Below are 27,255 nucleotides of genomic sequence, written 5' to 3'. Positions count from 1 at the left end.
ACAGGCCCTGTAATCCTATTTAGAGAGGGAGAGTCCACAGGGTGGGGCTGGACACACCAGAGAAACCAGTGCTTTAGAAGAGTCTGCCTGTCTGATGCAACACACCATGCTTTAATCCAATTACAGTGGAAACCAGCCTAAACCCACAGGGCCTCAACCACCAAGGACAAACCCTGGGTTTTTCACTGAAGCCATGACTCCCTCCCTCCTGTCATGTCTCTCTCTCTCGCCGTCGTGTCTCTCTCTCGCCGTCGTGTCTCTCTCTCTCTCCATCGCTCCTGTCATGTCTCTCCCCCATCATGTCTCTCTCTCTCCCCCTCCTGTCATGTCTCTCCCCCTCCTGTCATGGCTCTCTCTCTCCCCCTCCTGTCATGTCTCTCTCTCTCTCCCCCTCCTGTCATGTCTCTCTCTCTCTCCCCCTCCTGTCCTGTCTCTCTCTCTCCCCCTCCTGTCATGTCTCTCTCTCTCTCTCCCCCTCCTGTCATGTCTCTCTCTATCCCCCTCCTGTCATGTCTCTCTCTCTCCCCTCCTGTCATGTCTCTCTCTCTCCCCCTCCTGTCATGTGTCTCTCTCTCCCCGTCATGTCTCTCTCTCTCCCCGTCGTGTCTCTCTCTCTCCCCGTCGTGTCTCTCTCTCTCTCCATCCCTCCTGTCATGTCTCTCCCCATCATCTCTCTCTCTCTCCCCCTCCTGTCATGTCTCTCTCTCTCCCCCTCCTGTCATGTCTCTCTCTCTCCCCCTCCTGTCATGTCTATCTCTCTCCCCCTCCGTCATGTCTCTCTCTCTCTCTCCCCCGTCATGTCTCTCCCTCTCTCTCCCCCGTCAGGTCTCGCTCTCCCCGCCATGTCTCTCTCTCTCTCTCCCCCGCCATGTCTCTCTCTCTCCCCCGCCATGTCTCTCTCTCTCCCCCGTCATGTCTCTCTCTCTCTCTCCCCCCAGTCATGTCTCTCTCTCTCTCTCTCCCCAGTCATGTCTCTCTCTCTCTCTCCCCCGTCATGTCTCTCTCTCTCTCTCTCCCCCCGTCAGGTCTCGCTCTCCCCCCGCCATGTCTCTCTCTCTCTCTCTCCCCGCCATGTCTCTCTCTCTCTTTCCCCGTCAGGTCTCGCTCTCTCTCTCCCCCGTCAGGTCTTGCTCTCCCCCCGTCATGTCTGTCTCTCTCTCCCCCGTCAGGTCTCTCTCTCTCCCCCGTCAGGTCTCGCTCTCTCTCTCCCCGTCAGGTCTTGCTCTCTCTCTCCCCCGTCATGTCTGTCTCTCTCTCTCCCCCGTCAGGTCTCTCTCTCTCCCCCGTCAGGTCTCTCTCTCCCCCCGTCAGGTCTCTCTCTCTCCCCCATCATTTCTCTCTCTCTCTCCCCCGTCATTTCTCTCTCTCTCTCTCCCGTCATGTCTGTCTCTCTCTCTCCCTCCCGTCATGAAATTCTCTCTCTCTCTCCCTCCCGACATGTATGTCGCCCTCCCTCCCCGTCAGGTCTCTCTCTCTCCCCGTCATCGCTCTCTCTCTCTCCCTTCCTGTCATGTCTCTCTCTCTCTCCTCAGTCATGTCTCTCTCTCTCCTTCCTGTCATGTCTCCCTCTCTCCCTCCCGTCATGTCTCTCTCTCTCCCTCCCGTCATGAACTTCTCTCTCTCTCTCCCTCCCGACATGTATGTCGCCCTCCCTCCCCGTCAGGTCTCTCTCTCTCCTTCCTGTCATGTCTCTCTCTCTCTCCCCCGTCATGTCTCTCTCTCCCCCGTCATGTCTCTCTCTCTCCCTCCCGTCATGTCTCTCTCTCTCCCTCCCGTCATGAACTTCTCTCTCTCCCTCCCGACATGTATGTCGCCCTCCCTCCCCGTCAGGTCTCTCTCTCTCCTTCCTGTCATGTCTCTCTCTCTCTCCTCAGTCATGTCTCTCTCTCTCCCCCCGTCATGTCATGTCTCTCTCTCCCCGTCATGTCTCTCTCTCTCCCCCTCCCGTCATGTCTCTCTCTCTCCCTCCCGTCATGAACTTCTCTCTCTCTCTCCCTCCCGACATGTATGTCGCCCTCCCTCCCCGTCAGGTCTCTCTCTCCCCGTCATCGCTCTCTCTCTCTCCTTCCTGTCATGTCTCTCTCTCTCTCCCCGTCAATGCTCTCTCTCTCTCCTTCCTGTCATGTCTCTCTCTCTCTCCTCAGTCATGTCTCTCTCTCTCTCTCCCCCTCCTGTCATGTCTCTCTCTCCTCCGTCATGTCTCTCTCTCCCCCATCATTTCTGTCTTTCTCTCTCCCTCCCCTGTCATGAACTTCTCTCTCTGTCCCTCCCTCCCCTGTCATGTGTCTCTCTCTCTCTCTCCCCCGGCATTTCTCTCTCTCTCCTCCATCATGTCTCTCTCTCCCACGTCATATCTGTCTCTCTCTCCCTCCCTCCCTCCCTCCCCTGTCATGAACTCTCTCTCCCTCCCTCCCCTGTCATGTCTGTCTCTCTCTCTCTCTCTCTCTCTCTCTCTCTCTCTCTCTCCCCATCATGTATGTCTCCCCCTGTCATGTCTCTCTCTCTCTCTCTCTCTCCCCCATCATGTATGTCTCTCCCTCCCCTGTCATGTATGTCTCTCCCTCCCTCCCTCCCTCCCTCCCCTGTCATGTGTCTCTCTCTCTCTCTCCCCGTCATGTATGTCTCTCCCTCTCTCTCTCTCGTCATGGGGCGGCAGGGTAGCCCAGTGGTTAGAGCGTTGGACTAATAACCGAAAGGTTCCAAGATCAAATCCCCAAGCTGACAAGGTACAAATCTGTCGTTCTGCCCCTGAACAGGCAGTTAACCCAATGTTCCTAGGCCGTCATTGAAAATAAGAATTTGTTCTTAACTGACTTGCCTAGTAAAATAAAGGTTACATTTTTTTTTACAAATTAAATGTGTCTCTCGCTCTCTCTCTCCCCGTTATGTATGTCTCTCTCTCCCTCTCTCCCCTGTAATGTCTGTCTCTCTCTCCCCCGTCATGTATGTCTCTCTATCCCCCGTCATGTCTGTCTCTCTCTCCCCCGTTATGTATGTCTCTCCCTCCCTCCCCTGTCATGTATGTCTCTCTCCCTCCCGTCATGTATATATCTCTCTCTCTCCCCTGTCATGTATATCTCTCTCTCCCCCGTCATGTCTCTCTCTCTCTCTCTCCCCTGTAATGTCTCTCTCTCCCTCCCTCCCCTGTCATGTCTCTCTCTCCCTCGCTCCCCTGTCATGTCTCTCTCTCTCCCCCGTCATGTCTCTCTCTCTCTCCCCCCGTCATGTCTCTCTCTCTCTCCCCCGTCATGCCTCTCTCTCCCCCGTCATGTCTCTCTCTCTCCCCCGTCATGTCTCTCTCTCTCCCCCCGTCATGTCTCTCTCTCTCCCCCATCATGTCTCTGTCTCCCTCTGTCTCTCCCTCCCCTGTCATGCATGTCTCTCTCTCCCTCCTGTCATCTCTCTCTCTCTCCCTCCCGTCGTGTATGTCTCTCTCCCTCCCTCCCATCGTGCGCGTCTCTCTCCCTCCCATCGTGTGCGTCTCTCTCGCTCCCTCCCTCCCGTCGTGCGCGTCTCTCCCTCCCTCCCTCCCTCCCATCGTGCGTCTCCCTCCCTCCCTCCCTACCGTCGTGCGCGTCCCTCTCTCTCTCTCTCGTCGTGCGCGTCTCTCTCCTTCCTCCCTCCCGTCGTGCACGTCTCTCTCCCTCCCGTCCGCATCTCCCTCCCTCCCGTCATGCGCGTCTCTCTCCCTCCCTCCTGTCGTGCGCGTCTCTCTCACTCCCATCGTGCACGTCTCTCTCCCTCCCTCCCTCCCTCCCGTCGTGCACGTCTCTCTCCCTCCCTCCCTCCCTACCTCCTGTCGTGCGCATCTCTCTCCCTCCCTCCCTCCCGTCGTGCGCGTCTCTCTCCCTCCCTCCCGTCGTGCGCGTCTCTCTCCCTCCCTCCCTCCCATCGTGCGCGTCTCTCTCCCTCCCTCCCATCGTGCGCGTCTCTCTCCCTCCCTCCCTCGTGCGCGTCTCTCTCCCTCCTCCCGTCGTGCGCGTCTCTCCCTCCCTCTCTCCCGTCATGAGCGTCTCTCTCCCTCCCTCCTGTCGTGCGCGTCGCTCTCCCTCACTCCCTCCCTCCCTCCTGTCGTGCGTGTCAGTCTTCCTCCCTCCCTCCTGTCATGCGCGTCTCTCTCTCTCTCTCCCTCCCTCCCTCCCTCCCTACCTCCCTCCTGTCGTGCGCCGCTCACCCTCCCCCTCCTGTCGTGCATGTCGCTCGCTCGCTCTCCCCCCTCCCTCCCTCCCTCCCTTCCTCCCTCCCGTCGTGCGCATCGCTCTCCCTGCCTCCTGTCGTGCGTGTCTCTATCCCTCCCTCCTCCCCTCCTGTCGTGCGCGTCTCTCTCCCTCCTGTCGTGCGCGTCTCTCTCTCTCCCTCTCTCCCGTCGTGCGCGTCTCTCCCTCCCTCCTGTCGTGCGCGTCTCTCCCTCCCTCCTCCTGTCGCGCGCGTCTCTCTCCCTCCCTCCTGTCGTGCGCGTCTCTCTCCCTCCCTCCCTCCCTCCCTCACTCCCGTCGTGCGCGTCTCTCTCCCTCCCTCCCGTCGTGCGCGTCTCTCCCTCCCTCCCGTCGTGCGCGTCTCTCTCCCTCCCTCCCTCACTCACTCCCGTCGTGCGCGTCTCCTCCCTCCCTCCCTCCCGTCGTGCGCGTCTCTCTCCCTCCCTCCCTCCCGTCGTGCGCGTCTCTCTCCCTCCCTCCTGTCGTGTGCGTCTCTCTCCCTCCCTCCCTCACTCACTCCCGTCGTGCGCGTCTCTCTCCCTCCCTCACTCCCGTCGTGCGCGTCTCTCTCCCTCCCTCCCGTCGTGTGCGTCTCTCCCTCCCTCCCCGTGCGCGTCTCCCTCCCTCCCGTCGTGCGCGTCTCTCTCCCTCCCGTCGTGCGCGTCTCTCTCCTCCCGTCGTGCGCGTCTCTCTCCCCTCCCTCCCTCCCGTCGTGCGCGTCTCTCTCCCCTCCCTCCCTCCCTCCCGTCGTGCGCGTCTCTCTCCCCCTCCCTCCCTCCCTCCCGTCGTGCGCGTCTCTCTCTCCCCTCCCTCCCTCCCGTCGTGCGCGTCCCTCTCCCTCGTCGTGCGCGTCCCTCTCCCTCCCCCCGTCGTGCGCGTCCCTCTCTCCCCTCCCTCCCTCCCTCCCTCCCTCCCGTCGTGCGCGTCTCTCTCTCCCCCTCCTGTCGTGCGTCCCTCTCCCCTCCCTCCCGTCGTGCGCGTCCCTCTCCCCCCTCCCTCCCCGTCGTGCGCGTCCCTCTCCCTCCCCCCCGTCGTGCGCGTCCCTCTCCCTCCCCCCGTCGTGCGCGTCTCTCTCTCCTCCCCTCCCTCCCTCCCTCCCGTCGTGCGTCTCTCTCCCCCTCCCTCCCGTCGTGCGCGTCTCTCTCTCTCTCCCCCTCCCTCCCTCCCTCCCTCCCTCCCTCCCTCCCGTCGTGCGCGTCCCTCTCCCTCCCCCCGTCGTGCGCGTCCTCTCCCTCCCCCCGTCGTGCGCGTCTCTCTCTCTCCCCTCCCTCCCTCCCTCCCCGTCGTGCGCGTCTCTCTCTCCTCCTCCCGTCGTGCGCGTCTCTCTCCCCCTCGTCGTGCGCGTCTCTCTCTCCCCCTCCCTCCCTCCCCGTCGTGCGCGTCTCTCTCCCGTCGTGCGCGTCTCTCTCCCTCCCCCCGTCGTGCGCGTCTCTCTCCCCCTCCCTCCTCCCGTCGTGTCCCTCTCTCTCTCTCTCTCCCCCTCCTGGCATGTCTCTCTCTCTCCTGTCATGTCATGTCTCTCGCTCTCTCCCCTCCTGTCATCTCTCTCTCTCTCTCTCTCTCTCTCTCTCTCTCTGTCATGTGTCTCTCTCTCTCTCCTGTCATGTGTCTCTCTCTCTCTCTCCCCTCCTGTCATGTCTCTCTCTCCCCCTCCTGTCATGTCTCTCTCAGTCCCCCTCCTGTCATGTGTCTCTCTCTCCTGTCATGTGTCTCTCACTCTCTCTCTCCCTCCTGTCATGTGTCTCTCTCTCTCTCTCCCTCCTGTCATGTGTCTCTCTCTCTCTCTCCTGTCATGTGTCTCTCTCTCTCTCTCTCTCCCCTCCTGTCATGTGTCTCTCTCTCTCTCTCCCTCCTGTCATGTGTCTCTCTCTCTCTCTCCTGTCATGTGTCTCTCTCTCCCCCCCCTCCTGGCATGTCTCTCTCTGTCATGTCATGTCATGTCATGTCTGTCTGTCTGTCTGTCTGTCTGTCTCTCTCTCTCTCTCTGTCTGTCTGTCTCTCTCTCTCTCTCTCTGTCTCTCTCTCTCTCTCTCTCTCTCTGTCTCTCCCCCTCCTGTCATGTCTCTCTCTCTCTCTCTCTCTCCCCTCCTGTCATGTCTCTCTCTCTCTCTCTCTCTCTCTCTCTCTCTCTCTCTCTCTCTCGTCATGTCTCTCTCTCTCTCTTGTCATGTCTCTCTCTCTCCCCCTCCTGTCATGTCTCTCTCTCTCTCCCTCCTGTCATGTCTCTCTCTCTCCCCCTCCTGTCATGTCTCTCTCTCCCCCCTCCTGTCATGTCTCTCTCTCTCCCCCTCCTGTCATGTCTCTCTCTCTCCCCCTCCTGTCATGTCTCTCTCTCTCTCCATGTCTTTCTTCCTCACTGTGACTAAGCTAAACTCTTTATGGCAGGACAAAAATAGATCACGACCGGCCACACACAATCACCACTGCTCATGATCCTTATGGCAAACCTGATGGGACAAAAATAACTGTCACACACAACTCAGGAGCCCTGGGCTGATCTGCCTGCATCAGTGAGCCTATTCCCCAGAAACAGCCTCGACTGAGTCACAATGGGAGAACACTCACACCTTTGCGCACACGCACACACACCCCACACACCCCACACACACCCCACACACACCACACACACACACACACACACCCCCACACTCCCCAATAGCAAGGGACAGGCTGTAGGTCCTGTGTGTGTGTGTGTGTGTGTGCGATATGATAGAGAGCAAGTTAGAGGTCTGTGGGACACTGAGAAGGACTGTTATGACATAGGCAGGCAGGGTGTGTGGGAGTCACAGGGCTCTGGTCCTTCCGGCTGTCCCTGTCCCAAACTGCAGGGCTCAGAGTTACAACAGCAGTCCAGCTGACATGTGTGCACACACACGCCATTCCGTGACAACGCTGACTCACTGCTGAAGCATGATGGGATACGTCTCCCTGCAGCCTGTAGAGCAGGGATAATCAACAAGATTCAGCCGCGGGACGATGTTTTCTGGAGCGGACAGCCGGAACGCAATTACAAATCATTTGTAGACTGCAAATTGACTGCAAGTAGCACAAACGTATATAATATTTCACGTATATCATTTCAAACCTTGCTTACATTTGAATATATACGATCACATACACGGAGTGTATAAAACATTAGGAACACCTTCCTAATATTGAGTTGCACACCCCCCGTTTTGCCCTCAGGACAGCCTCAATTCAGCGGGGCACAAGTCCACAAGGTGTGGAAAGCTTTCCACAGGGATGATGGCCCATGTTGACTCCGATGCTTCCCACAGTCGTGTCAAGTTGGCTGGATGTCCTCTGGGTGGTGGACCATTCTCAATACACACAGGAGTATGACTACTGTTTGAGTGTGACAAACCAAGCATGGCACCCTCTGAATGGCGCACGCACACACACACACACACAATCCATGTCTCAATTGTCTCAAGGCTTAAAAATCCTTCTTTAACCTGTCATCTCCCCTTCATCTACATTGATTGAAGTGGATTTAACATCAATAAGGGATCATATATTTCACCTGGATTCACCTTCAGTCTGTCTTGGAAAGAGCATGTTTGTACAGTGTGTGTGTGTGTGTGTGTGTGTGTGTGTACATTGTGTCTCATATGATGTGTGTACAACATATATTTGAGCTGTTCCCCAGTCAGCTAGCAGACCTGTCAGGGTGCTAGCTTCCTTTAAGAAAACTAACCCAGGACCATTGGCTCTTAGGCCAATATAGGACCTGTTGTGACACATCATCACCCAGCAACAGTGTTTGGCAACTGGAAGTCTGATTAGTCGTGGTCTTCTTCCCAATCCCTCACCTTCCTCTCTCTGTCTCTATCCCCCAATTGGCTCTGCCAGTTCTGGTCTGGACTTTCACAGCGTTACAAAAAAGTTAACATTGTCAAAGTAAGGTCGCTCCTCACTCCTGCCAAGTAAAACACAGAGAGAGAACACACACACACACACACACAGCCGTCCAATGACAGTCTAGGCGTCGACCTCTGGGTTTCCCACAGATCCACCTTGCCCAGATTGGCAATATGCCTATGCTTACCTAGTCCTCGCGGTTCAACACAGTTGCCTAGGGGATGACTCGGGACTGGGCCCAACTTTCGCAAAGTTCAGGTTGTCATAAGACAACCTTATGTCAGTCGTGGCTGAGTGGGCGGGTCGGCCTTAGGATTAGGTTGAGCGGGCAGGGACTTGTTCTAGCCTAGTGGTGTTGGGTTGGCGTCGCACTCAGCATGTGCTGCCCTTAGGCCTTTTAAAGTATAACCCCCCCCACCACACCATCAGGTCAAACTACGCTCACCGCAAAAGGGCTTCAAAATGCACACACAGCAAACAGGACTGAAGAACACAACTAAAACACTGATACAGAGGGAGTTGCAGTATAAGTGAACCAATAGCCCATCGTACCAACACGCACACACACACACACAATAAAAGCTAAGAGAGCACAGCCATTCTGGTATCATTTTCATCGCCTGGCCTCACCCTGTCTGAGCGGGAAAGGGAGAGGGAAAGGTCTCAAGACCACAGAGAGAGTGTAGTGTGTGTGTGTGTGTGTGTGTGCGCGTGTCTCTCCTTGGCGAATTTACCTCAGAGAAGGGCCCAATAGAATCTTACGGTTTTCTATGCAGCTACACATCAGACACAGTATCTAGGCCTGGGCTCAACGCTTTATTCATATTCCTTCTTCGGTTTCTGCTACAACAAACACACCTCTGTGCAAAATGACTAGCCGTAGCTTAGCCCAATGAGCCGTAGCTTAGCCCAATGAGTCTCACCGTGGTGCCCCCACGTGATTCAGGACTTCTAACCTCTTTTAAAACACTGCGTGTTTGAGCTACAGACTCCCGGGTTGTGCCGTTGGATTCGTCCGTTTCATTCGCAAACCATTAGTCTGTGTGATTAACGGGGGGATGAGTTGGAGCGGCATTGGCGAGACCAGGGCGGATCCTGAAGGGGCCCCGGGGCCGAGTCCAAACGGTTTGAGCTAGAAACTATTGAAAGCCACCTGTGAAAAGCTGAGGCTCTCAAGAACACGCATGTGTGACATGTGTCGCTCTACGGCGTACACTAGCGACACAAGAGTCGTTAGAATGTACAGGGTTCTTCGACAGATCATAGGGAATCCCAGGACTATAGCGTCTAAAATAAGCTCACCTTGCTGCCGTCAAACACCAAACAGTTGTCACCGACCAGCTGGATATTCATTTCCCACAAAGCAAACTATTTCTGTACTTACAGCGTGCAGATCAATTCATTTTTAAGCTGTTTTTTTTTTGTGGCTTTGAAGGAAAGGCTGCCCATCAGCCTCTGCTGTGGCACGCAGACTGGCCTGTTCTTTTCGTGCCATCACTGGTGTCAGATGCCCTTAAGTGATGCCTCACTCACGAGGGAAAATACATGCAACGTCTCAATGTCCCAAAACGACAACAGGACTAATGAATAACCACGTTGTCTGCAGCAGAACCAAGTCAAAGCCACTAGACTGATATGCTATTTAATGAAGTGGCTGCCCATGAAGGGGAGAGGAGAGCTGACAGAAAAGGGCATGCGTGCCCATTTCCAGTCTTCCCAAATGAGACCATTCCCCTCTTCATCTCCTCCCTTGTTAACCCCAGCCCTGCTAGCTAGCCCCTAGTTGCCCATGGCTAACCCCAGCTATGCTAGCTAACCCCTAGTTGCCCCTGGCTAACCCCAGCTATGCTAGCTAACCCCTAGTTGCCCCTGGCTAACCCCAGCTATGCTAGCTAACCCCTAGTTGCCCCTGGCTAACCCCAGCTATGCTAGCTAACCCCTAGTTGCCCCTGGCTAACCCCAGCTATGCTAGCTAACCCCTAGTTGCCCCTGGCTAACCCCAGCTATGCTAGCTAACCCCAGCTATGCTAGCTAGCCTCGAGTTGCTATGCGGACATGTTAGCGCCTGTTCACCTTGGCTTGATATGGTTGGGTTGGCCTGTTTGGCCCTGTGTTCTCAGTCCTCTACTCAGCAAGCCTGAGAAGCCCAGCATCGACAGAAGCCAAGCACGCACATGTCTCCACACATCAGTGTTCTAACAGAGAGAGAGAGAGCGAGAAAGCAAGAGCGGAGGGAGAGAGGGGAGAACAAGCGCGATGAATAAAGAGGGTGACTGAGGGCCGTTTCAGGATAAACATGCGTCTGTTCTGAGCAGCCCTTAGAGCACAGTTTCCCTAAATGAACCAAACACTACAGACCAGGCAGGGCCTTCCCCCTGGACACTCACCAACTGCACGCATAGCATTTCCCCAGAGATTCCAAAGACAATGTTGAAGTGCGGGGCAAGAGGGAGCTGCCTCGTTCAAAGAGAGAGCATTCTACTGAGAGCACGAACGGTCTATGTAGACCAAGTCAACAGCGCTCCCTCTTAGACAGGCACAGACCTGTATGTGTGTGTATGGTGTCCCTGTGAGTCTTGAAGGTTGTAAATGCTCCTTTCTAGACAGGTCTTACGGTAAGCAGTGTTCTAGAGCCTCAGATCAATTCTAATATCTCCATAACTGACTTAAGACAGGGGTTTTCCCAGTGGGGTCCATGGACAGATTTGAAATGAATATGGCAAGTAACAGACGAAACCTGTTCTGGACAAGAGATCTGTGGAATAAGTTGAAGGTGCAATGCACTGTAATAATATCAATCCTTTATGTTTTTAACTTTAGAGATGCACAACATTGGCCTGTGAGGCTCACAGGGATATTGGTATACACAGTACGCCCACAATAAAACATATTTTCTTGTATTGCCCAAAAATGTTGTTTTGAGCATAAATGCACTGTAATTTCAGCTTTAAAAACTGCAAAGATGTTCTCTGCCCCATGGTAAAATGTGTAGAATTGCAAGAAATTACAGTGCCTTCAGAAAGTATTCATACTGAATATAAAATATATTCAATTGATTTTTTCCCTCCTCCAACTACACACAAAACCCCATAATGACAAAGTGCAAATGTTTTTAGAAATGTAATTGAAAATGCAACAAAGATATCGAACTTACATAATTATTCACACCCACGCGTGAACGCCCCAGTCCTTTCAAGCACACCCATAACATGATGCAGTCACCCCTATGTTTGAAAATATGGCAAGTCCCGTTGTACTCAGGAATGTATTGGATTTGCCCCAAACATAAAACACTTGTTATTCAGGACAAAAATTGCTTTGCCACATTTTTTGCTGTATTACTTTTGTGACAGGATGCATGTTTTGGAATAAAAATAATTATGTACAGGCTTCCTTCTTTTCACTCTGTCATTTAGGTTAGTATTGTGGAGTTACTTCAATGTGTATCCATCCTCAGTTTTGTCCCATCACAGCCATTAAACTCTGTAACTGTTTTAACATCACTATTGGCTTCATGCTGAAATCCCTGAGCGGTTTCCTTCCTCTCTGGCAACTGAGTTAGGAAGGACGCCTGTATTGAAATGTCTGCTTCTTTTTTTATTGCCCTTCTTCGCAAGGCATTGGAAAAACTCCCTGGTCTGTGGTTGAATTTCACTGCTCAACTGAGGGACCCTACAGATAATTGCATGTGTGGGGGTACAGAGATGAAGTAGTCATTAAAACAATTGCGTTAAACACTATTATTGCAAACAGAGTGAGTCCATGCAACTTAAGCGCCTTGATAAGCTAATTATTACTCCTGAACTTACTTAGGCTTGCCATAACAAAGGGGTTCAAATACTTATTGACTCAAGACATTTCAGCAAAATGTTCTCTCGGATGCCAAGAGGGGGCCCTTTAAAACCATTATTTGTCAGGGGCTGAGACTGGATTAGTCCGGGCCATGCACTGCAGAAACTGCTTGTACGCAATTTTTTTCAATGGCACTCTAAAGTAGGAGTTGTGTTCTGATTATTAGGGTGGTGCCTGATGAATTTGATATCACAAAAGGGGTCCCAATGCAAAAAGGTTTGGGAACCCCTGACTTAAGACATCGGACACCCCCATAGACAAGGGCCTGGTGAGTAGGAGCCATAGCATAGTAGAACAAGCCTAGTAAAGATTTGTTTTTTTAAAGAGGGTAAAAGAACATTGTGGAAATAGAGAGAGCGTGGTAGAAAGGTAGTCGACTCAAATCCGGGCAAAGCAATGTTCTGTTAGTCCCTGCTCCAGGCAGCCAGGAGAATGCAGTGACAGCAAGACCAACAAAATATCCTATGTATCAATTCCACCATAACGGAATTACGCCGAGACTAACGCTGAGTTGTATGGTGTTACATTTTGAAAGCAATGGGTTTGTTTGCCAGACATTTAAAGAAATATATATATATATAAAAAACACTTTTAAAACGGAGTCTCGGCGTAACTCCGTTATCATGGAATTGCCCTTATCTAGCTCTAGCCTATATCTTCAACTCTAACCAGGGACGTGTGGGGGGGGGGGTCATTGCAATTTTAATTCCAGTCAATTTATAAAAGTAAACCATATTTCAATTCGAAACGTTACTCATTTAAAAGCATTGAGGAAAATTGGAATTTCAGCATTCTTCCTGAATTGACAGGAATGAAAATGGAAATGCCCCAAACCCTGGCTCTAGCAAAGGAAACTCAATTACCTGGTCTAACACAGTGCCACTGCATAAAGAACGACTGTTATTTGATTTTCTTGGGAATATTTTTGGGAGTCAAGCAGGCCGATATTCAATATCATTAAATTTGAACATTTTGATTTCCCAGAGACAGCCATGTATACACTAACTGAATCTATTTTAAAATTAATTAATTAGACTTTGTTTTTACCAAATTACATACTATACATGGTAATATTTCTGGGGGAATGTTAAATCTCTTAATAAACTGGGTAAAGGAGCAGGACACTAACCCGTAGCTTGCTAGCTAAGGACACTAACCCGTAGCTAGCAAGCTACCGGTATCCTGTTTTGTAACGTTCTGTAGCATGAGTAGGTAGCTAACAAGATGCAGTCCAGCCAGAGGTTCCTCGTCGACTTGCAACAGTTTGACACAAGAGGCAAGTGTGCTCACTCTACACAGGGGATATCGGCTGTGACGATAGTCAAGGAAAGGCAAAAAAAACATCAGCCAGATCGATTTTCAGCCGTTCTCTACCACGGAGATTGTGTGTGTGTGTGTGTGTGTGTGTGTGTGCGTGCTTACAGACTAACCCTACCTGGTTGATCCTGCCAGTAGCATATGCTTGTTTCAAAGATTATGCCATGCAAGTCTAAGTACACACGGCCGGTACAGGGAAACTACAAATGGCTCATTAAATCATTAACTCGTGCTGCAGGCTTTGGAGTCTGACAGACAGGCCGGACTGCAACGACCTGAGCGACCGGACTGGAGAGGAGCTCAGGTGGACACGGACTGATATGCAAACTGAGCCAGCGACTGCCTCTGGATGCAGTTGCAGATCGCTGTGTTGTCGTGGAGGCGTCGGTCACCCACGACAGAACATCCCATCCTACATCCAGGACCACGCTCCTCCTGTGTTATCAGACAGACATGCAGCTACTGCAAAACTGGACTGGCCCTGAGGCTGCAGGCAAAACTCGCTGATCTGGACGGTGCTGACCACTCCGTCTCCCATTCCATGTGCCAGAATGCTGCCGTTGGCGGGGACATTCTCCATTTTTACTGGTAAGGCGAGGCTGCGACTTCTACCAACAAAATAGAACCTAGCACTCTGGTACCCTGCAAACCATGACCCATTGTGCATTCTACATGAGTCAAATGTAATAGAGTCCATTGTCCATGTTGTGAATGGCTGCTGTTCATACAAGGATATTTACATTGCTAGACATGACCGCTGTGTTGACCTGACAGCCAGCGAGGTGAGACTCGTGGTCTCACCAACAGCACACATGCATGAACATTAAGGTGTAAGGGGAAGCTGGTTTGATGTTATGCTTCCTGTGTGCCGACTACGCCATATATTGTTGTTATGGGGGGGGTGCTTATTTTGGAAGTGGCCTTCTCATTGGACGGCTACATGGAGCAGGCCTTTGCAGAGAAGCTGCTTAAAATACCAGCCCCTCGTGGCAAGCTGGGACAGCCTAGGGTGTAGGTGAATGCTGGTGGCGCTGATATTCGGCAGTCTCGGCCACGTTCACAGGCTTGCAGCGCGTGGCCTCCAGATTGCGGGCCCTGATAAAAAACTAGGACAAAGCAGTTGGCGATGTACTGCTCTGATTCAGCCGTCGTGGGCAGCTGTACCCTTGAGTGCCATGCATACAGGGACCTTTGAAATATATATATTTTTTAATTGTCAATTTGATTGGTGGATTCAAATAACGTTTTTTTAAAGTGTGTGTGTGTGTGTGAGAGAGATTGGTTGAGATGAGGAAATGGCCGCTAAACAAGCAAATGACAGCTACTATGAAATGTACCAGCACATGTATTTACAGCGTGAGTCGAAGGTAGAAAGGAGTAGCACTACTCAGACACACACAAATAAAATAACACACATATTGGTATAGGCCATTGCCTACTCATGGTTTATAAAAACACACAATGCAGACATCCACACACACACACACACTTGGCTGTGTGTGACTATGGCGTGACACACAGTAAATAGCCATGACCGTCCCTGTGTGTGATGCGAGTTCATATCTAGCTCTGTGAATCTCCCCTCCAGCCATCTCCGCTGCCCATGTTAATGATGCAGTAACACCATATCAACAAGCGTTGGCTTTTTTCAGCCATCAGCCCTGTTTCAGAGGGAAGTGGACTGCGGTGGGGGGGGTTTCCGGGGAAAGGTGTGGAGTTCTTACTGGTTCTTTTACAGTGGTCGAAGCGTTGCCCAGGTGGGTGCTGCATTTCAGTAGTGGGCGACCCAGCCTACCCTACAGAGGAAGTGCTCTGAACATCGAAGTTGACAAGGTGCCCCGATGAAGAGCTCCGTTTGTCAGACGGCCTGGCTGTACCGTCTTGGCTCCCTCCGATCGAACATACGACTTGTTCGAACTACCTAGCACCCGAAAGCGGTGAAAGATCATCGCCCATGAACTGCAAGACCCCTAAAATTGTTTTGTTAATTTGTTTCGAATTTAAAGCGACTGACATTGTACTTGTATTTTATGTAGCGCTTTTCATTACATCTAATATTATTACTTCGGGGTTTGGCGAGGTAGGCCATCATTGGAAAATAAGAATTTGTTCTTAACCGACTTGCCTAGTTAAATAACAATACAATAAATACTGCTCAGGCCAGGAAATACAGCCTAGGCTCATTACCGGTATAGGCTTAAGATGGCCCGTTTTAATAGTTGTCATGGCAGCCTTGTCCAATCCTTTGCATATACCATTTATGCTAGCTAGTCCATTTGTTGCCTTCGCTATTTAGCCAGGCCTAGCCTAGCGTACTAGCCAAGTGCTAATGTTACGACTTCCGTTTGTATATAGTCTGCTATGTTCATTGCCCTTATGTTCTTGGTGTAACCCGTTAGCCTACGCTAACGCCTTGAGGCGTTCGGCATGCTTCCCAGGTGAAAGTGTCCGGAAGAGTTTGTGCATATATTATGGTGCCATTTTGTGACATTTTTGTTCGTTTTGGACTTCGGTGAGGGTTCTGGCACACACACACACGCAAATTTTATTTGGGAGGCAAATTTTAGTCGATAGCCAAAGTCTACGACCCTTCGTCTGTGATTAGTCGACAGTAGGGATTCTTCAATAAAGTATTTGTCGTCATTGAACAAGAGACGACTCGTTTTAATGCAATTTTGTTATTGAGAAATACTGCACCAAACCACTTAGTTAGATGTCAAATTGTGCGACTAAGATCTCCTTGGCAAAAATGTCCAAATTAATGACAGATTTCTTGACTTATAGTAGCTTAATTCTGGTATTTTGAGGACCCATTACATTAGAAAAACTGTTGTAATGAACACTTATGAGAATGGTGGACTGAATTTTCTGGATTTTACTACTTTAAATAATACTTTCAAGATCAATTGGATAAAGCAATACCTAAGAAGACCCACTTCTATCTGGAATTTTATTCCTCATCATGTCTTCTCTACTTTTGGTGGCCTTAACTTCATGTTGTTTTGCAATTATAATATTGACAAAGTTCCAGTGAAACTTTCTGCTTTTCATCGGCAGGTTTTCTTGTCATGGTCCTTAATTTATAAACACAATTTTTCTCCACACAGATATTATATATGGAATAATCGGGATATATTGTATAAAAATACCTCTCTGTTTTTAGAATATTGGTTCAGAAATAATATCCTATTGGTGAGCCAACTGGTAAATGCAGAGGGTCTTTTACTCAGTTATAAAGAATTCTTATCACTTTACAAGGTCCCTGTAACACCTAAAGATTTTGCAATTGTTTTAGATGCCATTCCCTCAGGTGTTGCTATGTTATTCAGGAACATGTCAAGACCTGACCCTCAGAACCTACCTTCTATTGACCCTGTTGACTCATCAGTAGGAAAGATTTGTTTCTCTTTTGGTCCATTCAACAACAGAGCGATACGATCCTTGTTTCAGCAGGATGTTGTATCTATACCTTATGTCATGCCTTACTGGAATGGATTTATTGATAATATCTGTTGGGAAAAAGTTTGGATGTTGCCACAAACATACCTACTTGTTAACAAAATTAAGGAAGTTTCCTTTAAAATTATTCATAAATATTATCCTGCCAACCACTATATGAAGAAGTTTAAGGAAAACATCAACTCAAATTGTTCCTTTTGTAACGACCACCCAGAAACAGTTGTGCATCTTTTTTGGCATTGTATGCATGTAAGAAAACTGTGGCAAGACATCAGTAGGTTTATAATTGAACACATTTATGAAGATTTTACACTATTGTGGAGAGATGGACTGTTTGGATTCTTTACATACAATAGAAATAAGCGGAATCATTTTTATGTAATTAATTTCATTATTCTTTTGGCCAAATTTCATATACACAAATGTAAATTTACAAACAGAAAACCACATTTTCGTACCCTACAAAAAGAAATTGAACTGTATTTTAAGACGGTTAAATGCTCTACTAACAAAAAAGCTGTTAGAATTGTAAATATATGCATGTCCCTTAAGGTCCTTGTGTAATTGTAATGTGATATTGTACCCCCTAGCCCCGCCCCTAGCCCCGCCCCCAGCCCCGCCCCTAGCTCGATTGTCCATTGTTTGTAATCTATGTATGCTTGTGTTCCCTCATGTGCTTTATGTATTGATTTGTTGTTAATAAAAAAAAATAAAAAAATCTGGTATTTTGAGGAAGTGTATACTGGCTATGGTGTCTCAAAACAGACAAACAGTACTATCGCCACTTTTTTCTAGTTTTTCAAGTGAATGTCTTTTAAGGGAGTATGCAAGCACACTCGTTCGGTTCGCCTAGCCATTATGTATGCTTCCATTTCCTTGCTACTACATTAGCTGCTGCAACATATAGGCTCAACTGCTATTCCCCTGTCATTAGCCTGCACGTGTTCATTGCTTAAACCATCGTTAGCTTAGCACTGTTACATATTCTTGTTTTCATCTTGTAGGTTACCACTTTTACTCATCCCCTCCTGCTAAATTGGTGTGTGTGTGTCTTAATTAAGTGTGTGCAATAAAGTGTGTTCGCTCATTACCACGCCTTCGAACAGAGGGTGCCGGCCCCACTTTCAGAGACCACCACCAGTCGGTGACGCTCTTGTTCATCAACAGTCTCCCATGTTCGTCTGAGCAGGCTGACATGTAGCCTGTGTCCTATCCACCACCCGCACTCAAATACAGCCATGGTTAAAGTCATGCACTCTAAAGCCAACACCACTTTGCCTAGCAGTTGTAATCTCTTTCTCCATCGTGTATTACCCATCCATCATTGAAAAGCAGGAGGGATTAAACATCTGTAGCGCCCGGCTGTTTCCGCCCAGCAGGAAAAGACATGTCGGCGTTGCTGTGCAGCTCCCCTGTCATTTAACGTCCTATTGAACCCTCAGCAATGAGTTCACCTGGCTCCAAAAGGGGTACATTTGGTCATGTGACCAACACACACAAGGATGCAACACACCGAAACCCCAATCGTCTGCCAACGTTGTGAAGGTCTTGACAACAAGCTGTTGCACACTAGTAGTAGAAAGGGAAGGGAATAGGGGATACCTAGTCAGTTGCACAAATTGGCGCCCAGGAGCAGTTGTTGTTGGGGGTTATACTGCCTTGCTCAAGGGCAGAACAACAGATGTTTACCTTGTCGGCTCCTACACACCAGGCTACCTGCTGCACCCAGATTGACACACACCAGGGCTCCAGGACAGGTAAGAACAATTGTTGGACAAGTAGAATATCATTATAAATTGTCAGAAAGGAAATGTAAAAAGTTTACATTTAATAACACAAAAATGTAAAATAGCAAGCAATCATAATTGATTATAATAATAATATTGGATCATAATTGTGTCAAAGTGAGCAATCTCCAAGCGTTAACGATGCTCCAAGGCCTGGGATATCTAAGACTATACCAGCTACAGTGCGCATATTTCTCCGATTTGTAAAGTTGTACAAATTATTTAAAATCCAACCAGAAAACTTGCTTATGTGCACTGAAATAAACTACCCACTGTCATTCTTGGTGAGTGTGGCCATTTATAAGCGAAAGTGATTTTCTAAACACCAAAAGTTGAAATCAGGCTAGCGAATATCAACTCTGTATCACCCAGAGGCATGACCTCTGCGTGATAGATTGTTTACTGTGTTGCTAGGCAACACAATGGCAGAGAGCGGGCCACTCTTAGAAATAGAATGGGCTTGGAAGCTCTAACCCTGGCAATTTGACTGGTAAACTCATGGGTACACTCGTAATGGCTGACTGTGATGCAATCCATGGTATTTTGAAATGTTCCATCAACTGATGCTGGATTGCCATGGTACTGTACAATGCTCACTCAAATGAGGCCAACTGATGTGGCTCATGCCATATGGAATGTATTTTTTGTCATGTCAGTCGAGTTGATTCAACAAATCAAAGCACAGATTGAAGGGTACACTTCCTGCTTTTTACTTCCTGGCATGGGCACACTCAAAATGTCTGCCAGTCTACCGATTATGCCACCATTGACTTGAATGGAGAGACCCTTTCTATTCATTCTATTTCTATGGGGCAACTGCTACAGTCAGCAGCACAGCAGGAGAGAGAAAATGAGTCTTCATTTTGCAATTTAAACGGTTAAACTGTGCCCATGGTCATTTTCTTGACCCAAAAAACATTACCAAAAATTCTATGATCGTCACAGCCCTAGTGAAACATGAAAATGATGGCCTTACAAGATTATAGATAAACAGGTCTTAGTTAGCTAGCTACTTTGCTTTGAAGTGCCTACCTTAAGCAATTTGATGATTAATTGAACAAGCGATACCCACCCTGCATCCCACTGCTGGCTTGCCTCTTAAGTTAAGCAGGCTTGGTCCTGGTCGGTCCCTGGATGGGCGACCAGATGCTGCTGTAAGTGGTGTTGGATGGCCAGTAGGATGCACTTTTTCCTCTGGTCTAAAAAAAACAAACATCCCAGGGCAGTGATTGGGGACATTGCCCTGTGTAGGGTGCAGTCTTCCGGCTGGGACGTTAAATGGGTGTCTTTAGTGGTCACTAAAGATCCCATGGTACTTATTGTAAGAGTAGGGGTGTTAACCCCGGTGTCCTGGCTAAATTCCCAATCTGGCCCTCATACCATCATGGCCACCTAATCGTCAAAGCTTCCAATTGGCTCATTCATCCCTGTAACTATTGCCTGGGCTGTTTCATTAAATAAAAATGTGTTCTTAGTCAACTTACCTGGTCAAATAAAGGGTTAAATAAAATAAGTCAAGGGGTATGAACACTTTCTGAAGCCACTTTATGTTGACAGTATAAAGACTGTAGATGGTAATTGTCAAACATGACTGACGTTAAGCCTATATTCATGTAATTCAAGTTTGGCTACATTTTCTGGCGCCTCAATCATTTCAGCATTTGTTTGGACAGGAGTCTGTACCCAGTATGTATAATCACCTACATTTTGACATTAATGCTTTTTTATGTACGTACATGAAAAATGTATTTAAATATTGTTATTATTGTTGCTTCGCACGATGTATGGATGTCTCTACCTTCTTGCCCATTGTGCTGTTGTCAGTGCCCAATAATGTTTGTACCATGTTTTGTGCTGCTACCATGTTGTGCTGTTGCCATGTGTTGCTGTCATGTGTTGCTGCCATGCTGTGCTGTCGTCATAGGTCTCTCTTTACGTAGTGTTGGGGCGTCTCCCTTGTCGTGATGTGTGTTTTGTCCTAGATTTGTAACCCCAGCTCCCGTCCCCGCATGAGGCCTTTTGGTAGGCCGTCATTGTAAATAAGAATTTGTTCTTAACTGACTTGCGTAGTTAATAAAAAGCTAAATAAAATACAAGAGGACAAGCATTAATGTTGAGGCATGCATCTGCAACTCATCTCTATCCATCCTTTCCCTTCCTCCACCAGTCATGGTCCTGTCAACCTTCTCTTCATCATGTGATCCCTCCCCCATCATGCATTCCCTTTTCACCCTCTTCTTCCCTCCACCAGTCTCTCTGGGCACCTCCCTCCATCCCATCGTTCCCTGCATCATTAAGATTTTCATCCCTGTATCATAACCCCAAGAGCAGCTCCCATAGTGCCCCCTCTCCTTCACTCCTCCATCTGTCTGTGGGTCCTTCTCGCCTTCCTTCCTTCTCTCCCTTATCAGTTAGGGACATATTGCTCCGTCGCCATCTATTCCTCTTTCCCTCCCTCTATCCATCAGTCCTGGTCCTATCGTCTTCTCTATGTCACCCCCCCATTCATTGTGGCTGCGTCATCCTTCACCCTACATAGTCTGTATTCAGAGTGATTACACGCTTCGTTACCTCATTCAAGACTCCACTCTCAGGAGTGACGCACTCTGGACAAGGGCAAAGACGCTTTGCATGCATTCAGGTCTTGCACAAACACCAGCAGCAATAGCTCAGCATTCAACGCCATAGTACCCTCCAAGCCCATCATTAAGCTTGGGGCCCAGGGTCTGAACCACACACTGTGCAACTGGGTCCTGGACTTCCTGATCCTCAACACAGGGGACCCACAAGGGTGCGTGCTCAGCCCCCTCCTGTACGCTCTGTTCACCCATGACTGCGTGGCCACGCACGCCTCCAACTCAATCATCAAGTTTGCAGACAACACAACAGTAGTAGGCCTGATTACCAACAATGACAAAACAGCCTACAGGGAGGAAGTGAGGGCCATGGGAGGGTGGTGCCAGGAAAATAACCTCTTACTCAGCGTTAACAAAACAAAAGAGCTGATTGCGGACTTCATGAAACAGCAGAGAGCGAGCAAATTGCAGTGAGAGAGAAGCATAGGGGGTGAGAGATATTTATTTTTCCAAGAAAAAAAAAAATGAGTCATCACCACCACATCAACAAGACGACGAATGTCAGATAAAAAAACAAGTAGTCGAAGCCGGTGCCTGGTTCATATTTTGGCAGGGATTCCAATGGGGCGGTGACTGCCTTGTTGTTATCTCTCAGCCAGAATGTCAAACGGAGGTGAACCACCCAAACAGCAGGCCTCCACCCCTTCCTCTGCCCTCACACCGACTGAGTGACTGGGCTAGGGCGGCACACCTTTCAGTGGGGACTCCTGCCTTGACACTGCCGGGGCAGACAAAGGAAGTGTTCTGACCCTGTGCTGTGTTCTAGATCCTGCCTGGGAAATGACATCAGTGGTGGCCCAGGACCACAAGACAGGCAGACAGTGAGACAAGCCGTGTGTCTGTGGGAAGACGGAGCACTGATCTCTTCATTACCTCACTCACAAATAACAGACAGATGGACAGACTAGCTCTTTCAAATGTACTTCGATATGCCGTGTGACAATACATAGACCTCTTCTACACAGAATGAAGCTGCGACAGATTAAAATAATACCAGAAAAAACAGGAGGGTTAACATGATAAAAAACACACAGCAAGTGACTGGCAGTTAGGCTGAGAGTTCAATGAGAGGTCGATAATCCACGCAAACTGATGCACTCCTTGAGTGAGCTCACAAAAACAGGCAAATGCGTTTGTCTGATAATCACGTGCATATATTCTGAGTTTATCACGCCATTGCAAAGTTGTCAATTACATTTTCATGACTCTCCTCTCTTTGCGGGCAAATATGAATCAGACTCTGCCCTTGCCTGATTCACCAGGGTTTGCATTGTAAATATTGTGTGACTTAGTCAGGAAACAAAATCTGTAGTCAAGAAACAAATAAGGCCAATGGATCGTTCCACCTCAAAAAGCACAAGAAAGAGGATTGAACACCAGCCATTTCAAATTTTTCTGAAATCATTTGTTGTTAGAAAAATAAGATTATCATTCCATGGAATCCTCACACCCTATGCCAATCCCACATCAACAACGAGTATATAGTATTAGTTCTCTATGTTTGACAAGTAGTGTGGAACTGTGGCTTGGAGTACTGTTTCTTCATCCTATGTAATGTATTCTCAATGAACTTGGTGATGTTTTTTCCCCCTGTTCAGAGAAATTAGTATATGGCTAGGTTTCAAACCAATTGGAGACAGATTTTCATGCATAAAACTATATGCACTTTCCCACTAGAAATGTGTTTCCATCAAATGTACTTGTTGCGGATAAAAGGCTGTGTGTGATGACGTAGTGCACATAAATACAAGTTAAATGGGTTTCCATTAAATGAGTTAACTCTATTGATGGTTCTCACAAAAACAAACATTTATATAGTAAGTGTTGCCACTCACGTATTGGCACATGCACTCTAGCCAACTGAGTGCAGATACACGTATAGCCTACATCAGGGGTCTCCAACCCTGTTCCTGAAGAGCTACCCTCCTGTAGGTTTTCGCAAGCCCAGTTGAAACTAACCTAGTTCAGTTTATCAACCAGCTAATTATTAGAATCAGATGTGATAGATTAGGGTTGGAGTGAAAACCTACAGAACGTTAGATCTCCAGGAACAGGGTTGGATGATGAGATTATTATGGACAAAAGAGTGAGATTTTTATTTGTAAAACTGCAACCCAGCATCGATGACCATGTCACCAGAATAAGACCCTCGAAATGTACTGGAAAGGAGCATCAAACATACCACCATCAAGCATATTACCCACACAAAGTGTTTGTATAGGTAGAACGAAACACCTTTATGCCCAAATATCCCACCTTGTCTAGTGTATTTTGTTTTGTCAACATTTGGAAAGTTTACAGGGGGGGATCTGTTTCCGTCAGGCCTGTCATCATTGTTTTTAAATCCAACATTACTTTACTCACATTAAAAGGTTGAATGGAAACGTCGTTATTGAAGTTGTTATGTCCCACCCCCCTCCCCGGACCAGGTCTGACAGCAACCCATGTTTCGGTTGTTTACCTGGCCACTGTTTCAAATGCTACCTTTTTAATGCGTGTCGCAAATCCAAAGCAAGTCCATGGTACATATATTAGCATTTTCACACTTCATGTGGCATTTCATTTAAATAATGTTTCCCCAATGCTTATCTTATGTGTTTCCAATTCCAGAAACGATTTCAGAACAATCTGAGGTGGTATCATGGCTTGCTGAAATTACATGGAACGACCCCAATGGGAGAACACACTTGTCTTGCAATGTCTCACTTCATGATGGAAAGACCGGACTGGGCATGGAAGTATAACACATCCACAATCTCTCCCTCCATACCCTTACAGATGATACATGAGCAGTGGACCTGTCAAAAAACCAAGCCATAAACTGAGCTACAACTCTACAAATTCATTATCAAACAAGCTACAAGATATACAAGTCCCCTCTTCAGAGCTAGAACTCTAAAAGGCGGAAGTGGCACCCAGAAAATAAAGTGACAGGTCAGCGTCGCCTTCGCAACGAGGTGTCAATTCCCACGATGACGTCGCCACACACCTGGCTTGCCTTTAGTTACAGCACAATTGACCGAAACAAACGGCACCGTCGTGATAAACCTCTCGAATGTAATTTGCTCAACCAAAATATATGTTACATTGTAGCTACGACGTGTACTTTAGACTCGTACCTAAAACGGTAACAAAATCCGCACAAGTCACCGTGCATGTGTTGCCGCCAGCTAGCCCTCTAGGCTACCGCTAACTTGTTACCTAACTAGCCAATTTACAGCGAAGACGAAGTCAACGTAGCAAGCAAAAAAAAACATAACTGGCTAAATAGTTCGCTTGCTTTCCATGTTGAAATCTGATCGAGACGTTGGCCAAACAATGCACCTTGCGAGGGAAATGACGTTACACCGAACACCGCTAGTCCGGTAAATCTAGCTACCTGGAAACTAGATATCTAACTAGTTATAGCTAACTAACGTGAGTATAGCCTGCGTGACGGGCTTCTGTAGAAATACATTTTCACGACCTAAATCTTCCTGGCCACTTGCTGTGCAACGTCAGGCCCACACTGCACCGGATGCTCAAAATAGAGTCTCGCCGGTTAATGTTACCGCGTTGGGCAAAAAAATGAGAACATGCCATGACGATATCTACAGTAACGTTACTTCGGTAGCTAGACATCCAGGGGAAAGGGGAGTCATTACCACCATAATAGTATTATGTATCGTGCATTTTCTGATTAGTAAAAGAGCTGATTAGTAGCTGTCAAATATTACCGGCCACTAAATAGATTAGTAACTGGTGCTGTCAACGGGAAAGAGGTAGCTGTACTCACCCCATTAACCAATCCATGATGTTTGTAACTAGGGTAGGGATAAATCCGCCAAGGCTGCTGGAGGCGACCCCCTACTTTATCCGGGCACCCCTCGCTTCCCCGACTGTCCCCGACTCTTCGTTGGATCGGTTTCTCCCTGTGCCTAATTCGGTGGTCAAATGTCAAACACGTATCGCTGGTGTCCTTGTTTTGAACCTGAGTCTAGATAACTACAAGAACATGAACAGCTAGCTGCCTAGTCGGAGCCCCGGTGCTGCGCTGGGTGAGAGGAGCGCAGCATTGAGTGACTTTGAGCTCGGAGAAGAGCGGGCAAAAGTCTCGGTCCAATTTCCAGTCAGCGAGGTATCCTACTGGGGCTTCGCTTTACGTCCGCTGGCGTGTCGAATGTCCTTCGCAGACTGCAGGACCGAATGAATCGAGTCTTGCGATGCCACTAGTCTTGCTAGCAACACTCTGTCATGAATCCTTGTACTGTATTAGCTCTGGAGCTCAAACCGCTAGCAATCTTCAGCTGCTGCGAACGAAATCCGGAAGTAAACACAGATCCGACCATAGAGATAGATAGAGGACTCTAGTGCCCAAAAGCAGTTTTAGATTTATTTATTTTTTTAACTAGGCAAGTCAGTTAATAATAAATTCTTATTTACAATGACTGAGAATGAGCAGAGCAATTCAGGAATTTCACACTTTTGAAGTAATGTTAGTCAGCTGGGTGGGAATTCCAATGGGTTACAGAAGGATCACATAATTGCATCCACATCATCAGGAGGGATCAGCCAATGAATTATACTTGTGAGTAAACATTCCATAACGCCAAATGGCAGTAAATTGTCAACTTTGGCTTTATGCCTGTTCAATCAGCACATTCCGGGTGGCAGTTTTCACCCTTTCAGTTTGTTTACCAACCATAGAAGTAGTAGAAGAAGAAAATTGACTTCTTCAAAATGTAGAGGGACTCAATGGCGCTGCCCATGCTCTCACAGATGCCATAGTGGGACAGATACAATGTTGTGTCCTCTAACTATCTCTATGGGTCCAACCGAGCCCCTTCCTCGTGAGTCTGCGTGGTGTTACGTCACACGCAGAGATTTGGAAATCAATGGGCTATGTAGTTCTAAGAAGACCCATTTTCCTTCAACTTGCTTCCATAGACTTAGATAGAAGACACATCTTTGTATCTGTCCCATTATGGAGGCTGTGAGATGACGAGGAGCGCCATACGTTTAGAGACAGAAGAGGAAGCGAGACATCCCACTCACAAATGTTTCTGAGTAGACCAGACCCAGCTACGATCACATTGGTGTCTAATGGTAAACGGCCTGAGTGAACTATCTTAATTTATCCACCATCTTTGATATGGTATGAGAGTACCCATGTCAAATCAACGGAATTCAGTGTGCGCCCAGTGGGTAGTTACCGTTGCAAGTCCCATACTGTTTTTGAATGGGCTTTAAGTTTATATAATCCCATTTATGGAAACACGGTCATATAGGATATATATACAATTATATTCATTTGTGTATTGATTTGCTCATACCCAATGCATTTAATCAAAATACTTGACGAATTAGAAAAGTGTCAATGGAGCTACAACTCCTGCAGCCTTGATGCATGCCGTAGCGTGCCTGCTTGAGCTGAGGATTTACAGGACGTTAAGAACCCGTTAGTTACAGGCCGTTTTATATTAGATTGAATGTTGCCAGCAAGTACTTGTTGAAAATGCAAACAAAAAAAAGAAGTTTATTCCGTGGTCATGGTGTCAAAAATGAGACATACAGCTGGTGGGAGGCGTATAACATGAATGCCTAGCAACCCAAAGTTTGCATGTTCGCATCTCATCACGGACAACTTTATAATTGTAGCTAAATAGCAACTACCTAATAGCTACTTTGCAACGACTTAGTTAACCATAACCTTAACCACCTAGCTAACATTAGCATTAGCCACCTAGACAAGAAATTGGAAATCGTAACATATCATATGTTTTGCAAATTCATATGTTGTAAGAATTACAATTCGTAACATATTACCTGTTAGTTATTTAGCAGACACTCTTATTCAGAGCGACTTACAGGAGTAATTAGGGTTAAGTGCCTTGCTCAAGGGCACATCGATAGACTTTTCACCTAGTCAGCTCAGGGATTCAAAACAGCAACCTTTTGGTTACTGGCCTAACGCTTTTAACCTCTAGGCTACCTGCCGGCCCTATTGTATGAATTGTAATTTGTAACATATCATACGAAATGGATGATGGACATCCACAAATGAATACATACCAAACGAAATGTCTGTGGTGGAAAAAGTACCCAATTGTCATACTTGAGTAAAAGTATAAATACCTTAATAGAAAATGACTGAAGTGTAAGTAAAAT

General features: G+C 48.1%; 1 protein-coding gene across 1 annotated transcript in view; it reads right to left on the bottom strand.

Annotated features, from left to right (window-relative positions):
• LOC115134486 (MOB kinase activator 2-like) overlaps positions 1-25,401 on the bottom strand; it is a 97,896-nt gene extending 72,495 nt beyond the window's left edge. Inside the window, exon 1 of the mRNA XM_029668509.2 lies at positions 24,884-25,401. Coding sequence (XP_029524369.1) covers positions 24,884-24,900 — 17 coding nt within the window. The 5' untranslated portion in view covers positions 24,901-25,401. The remainder of the gene's footprint in view (positions 1-24,883) is intronic.
• Between the last annotated feature and the right edge of the window lie 1,854 nt (positions 25,402-27,255).

This window comes from Oncorhynchus nerka, linkage group LG9a (assembly GCF_034236695.1).
Source record: "Oncorhynchus nerka isolate Pitt River linkage group LG9a, Oner_Uvic_2.0, whole genome shotgun sequence".
In the NCBI taxonomy this organism is placed as follows: domain Eukaryota; kingdom Metazoa; phylum Chordata; class Actinopteri; order Salmoniformes; family Salmonidae; genus Oncorhynchus; species Oncorhynchus nerka.
Note: the sequence above shows the minus strand (reverse complement) of the source record. Positions and strands in the feature narration are given on the sequence as shown.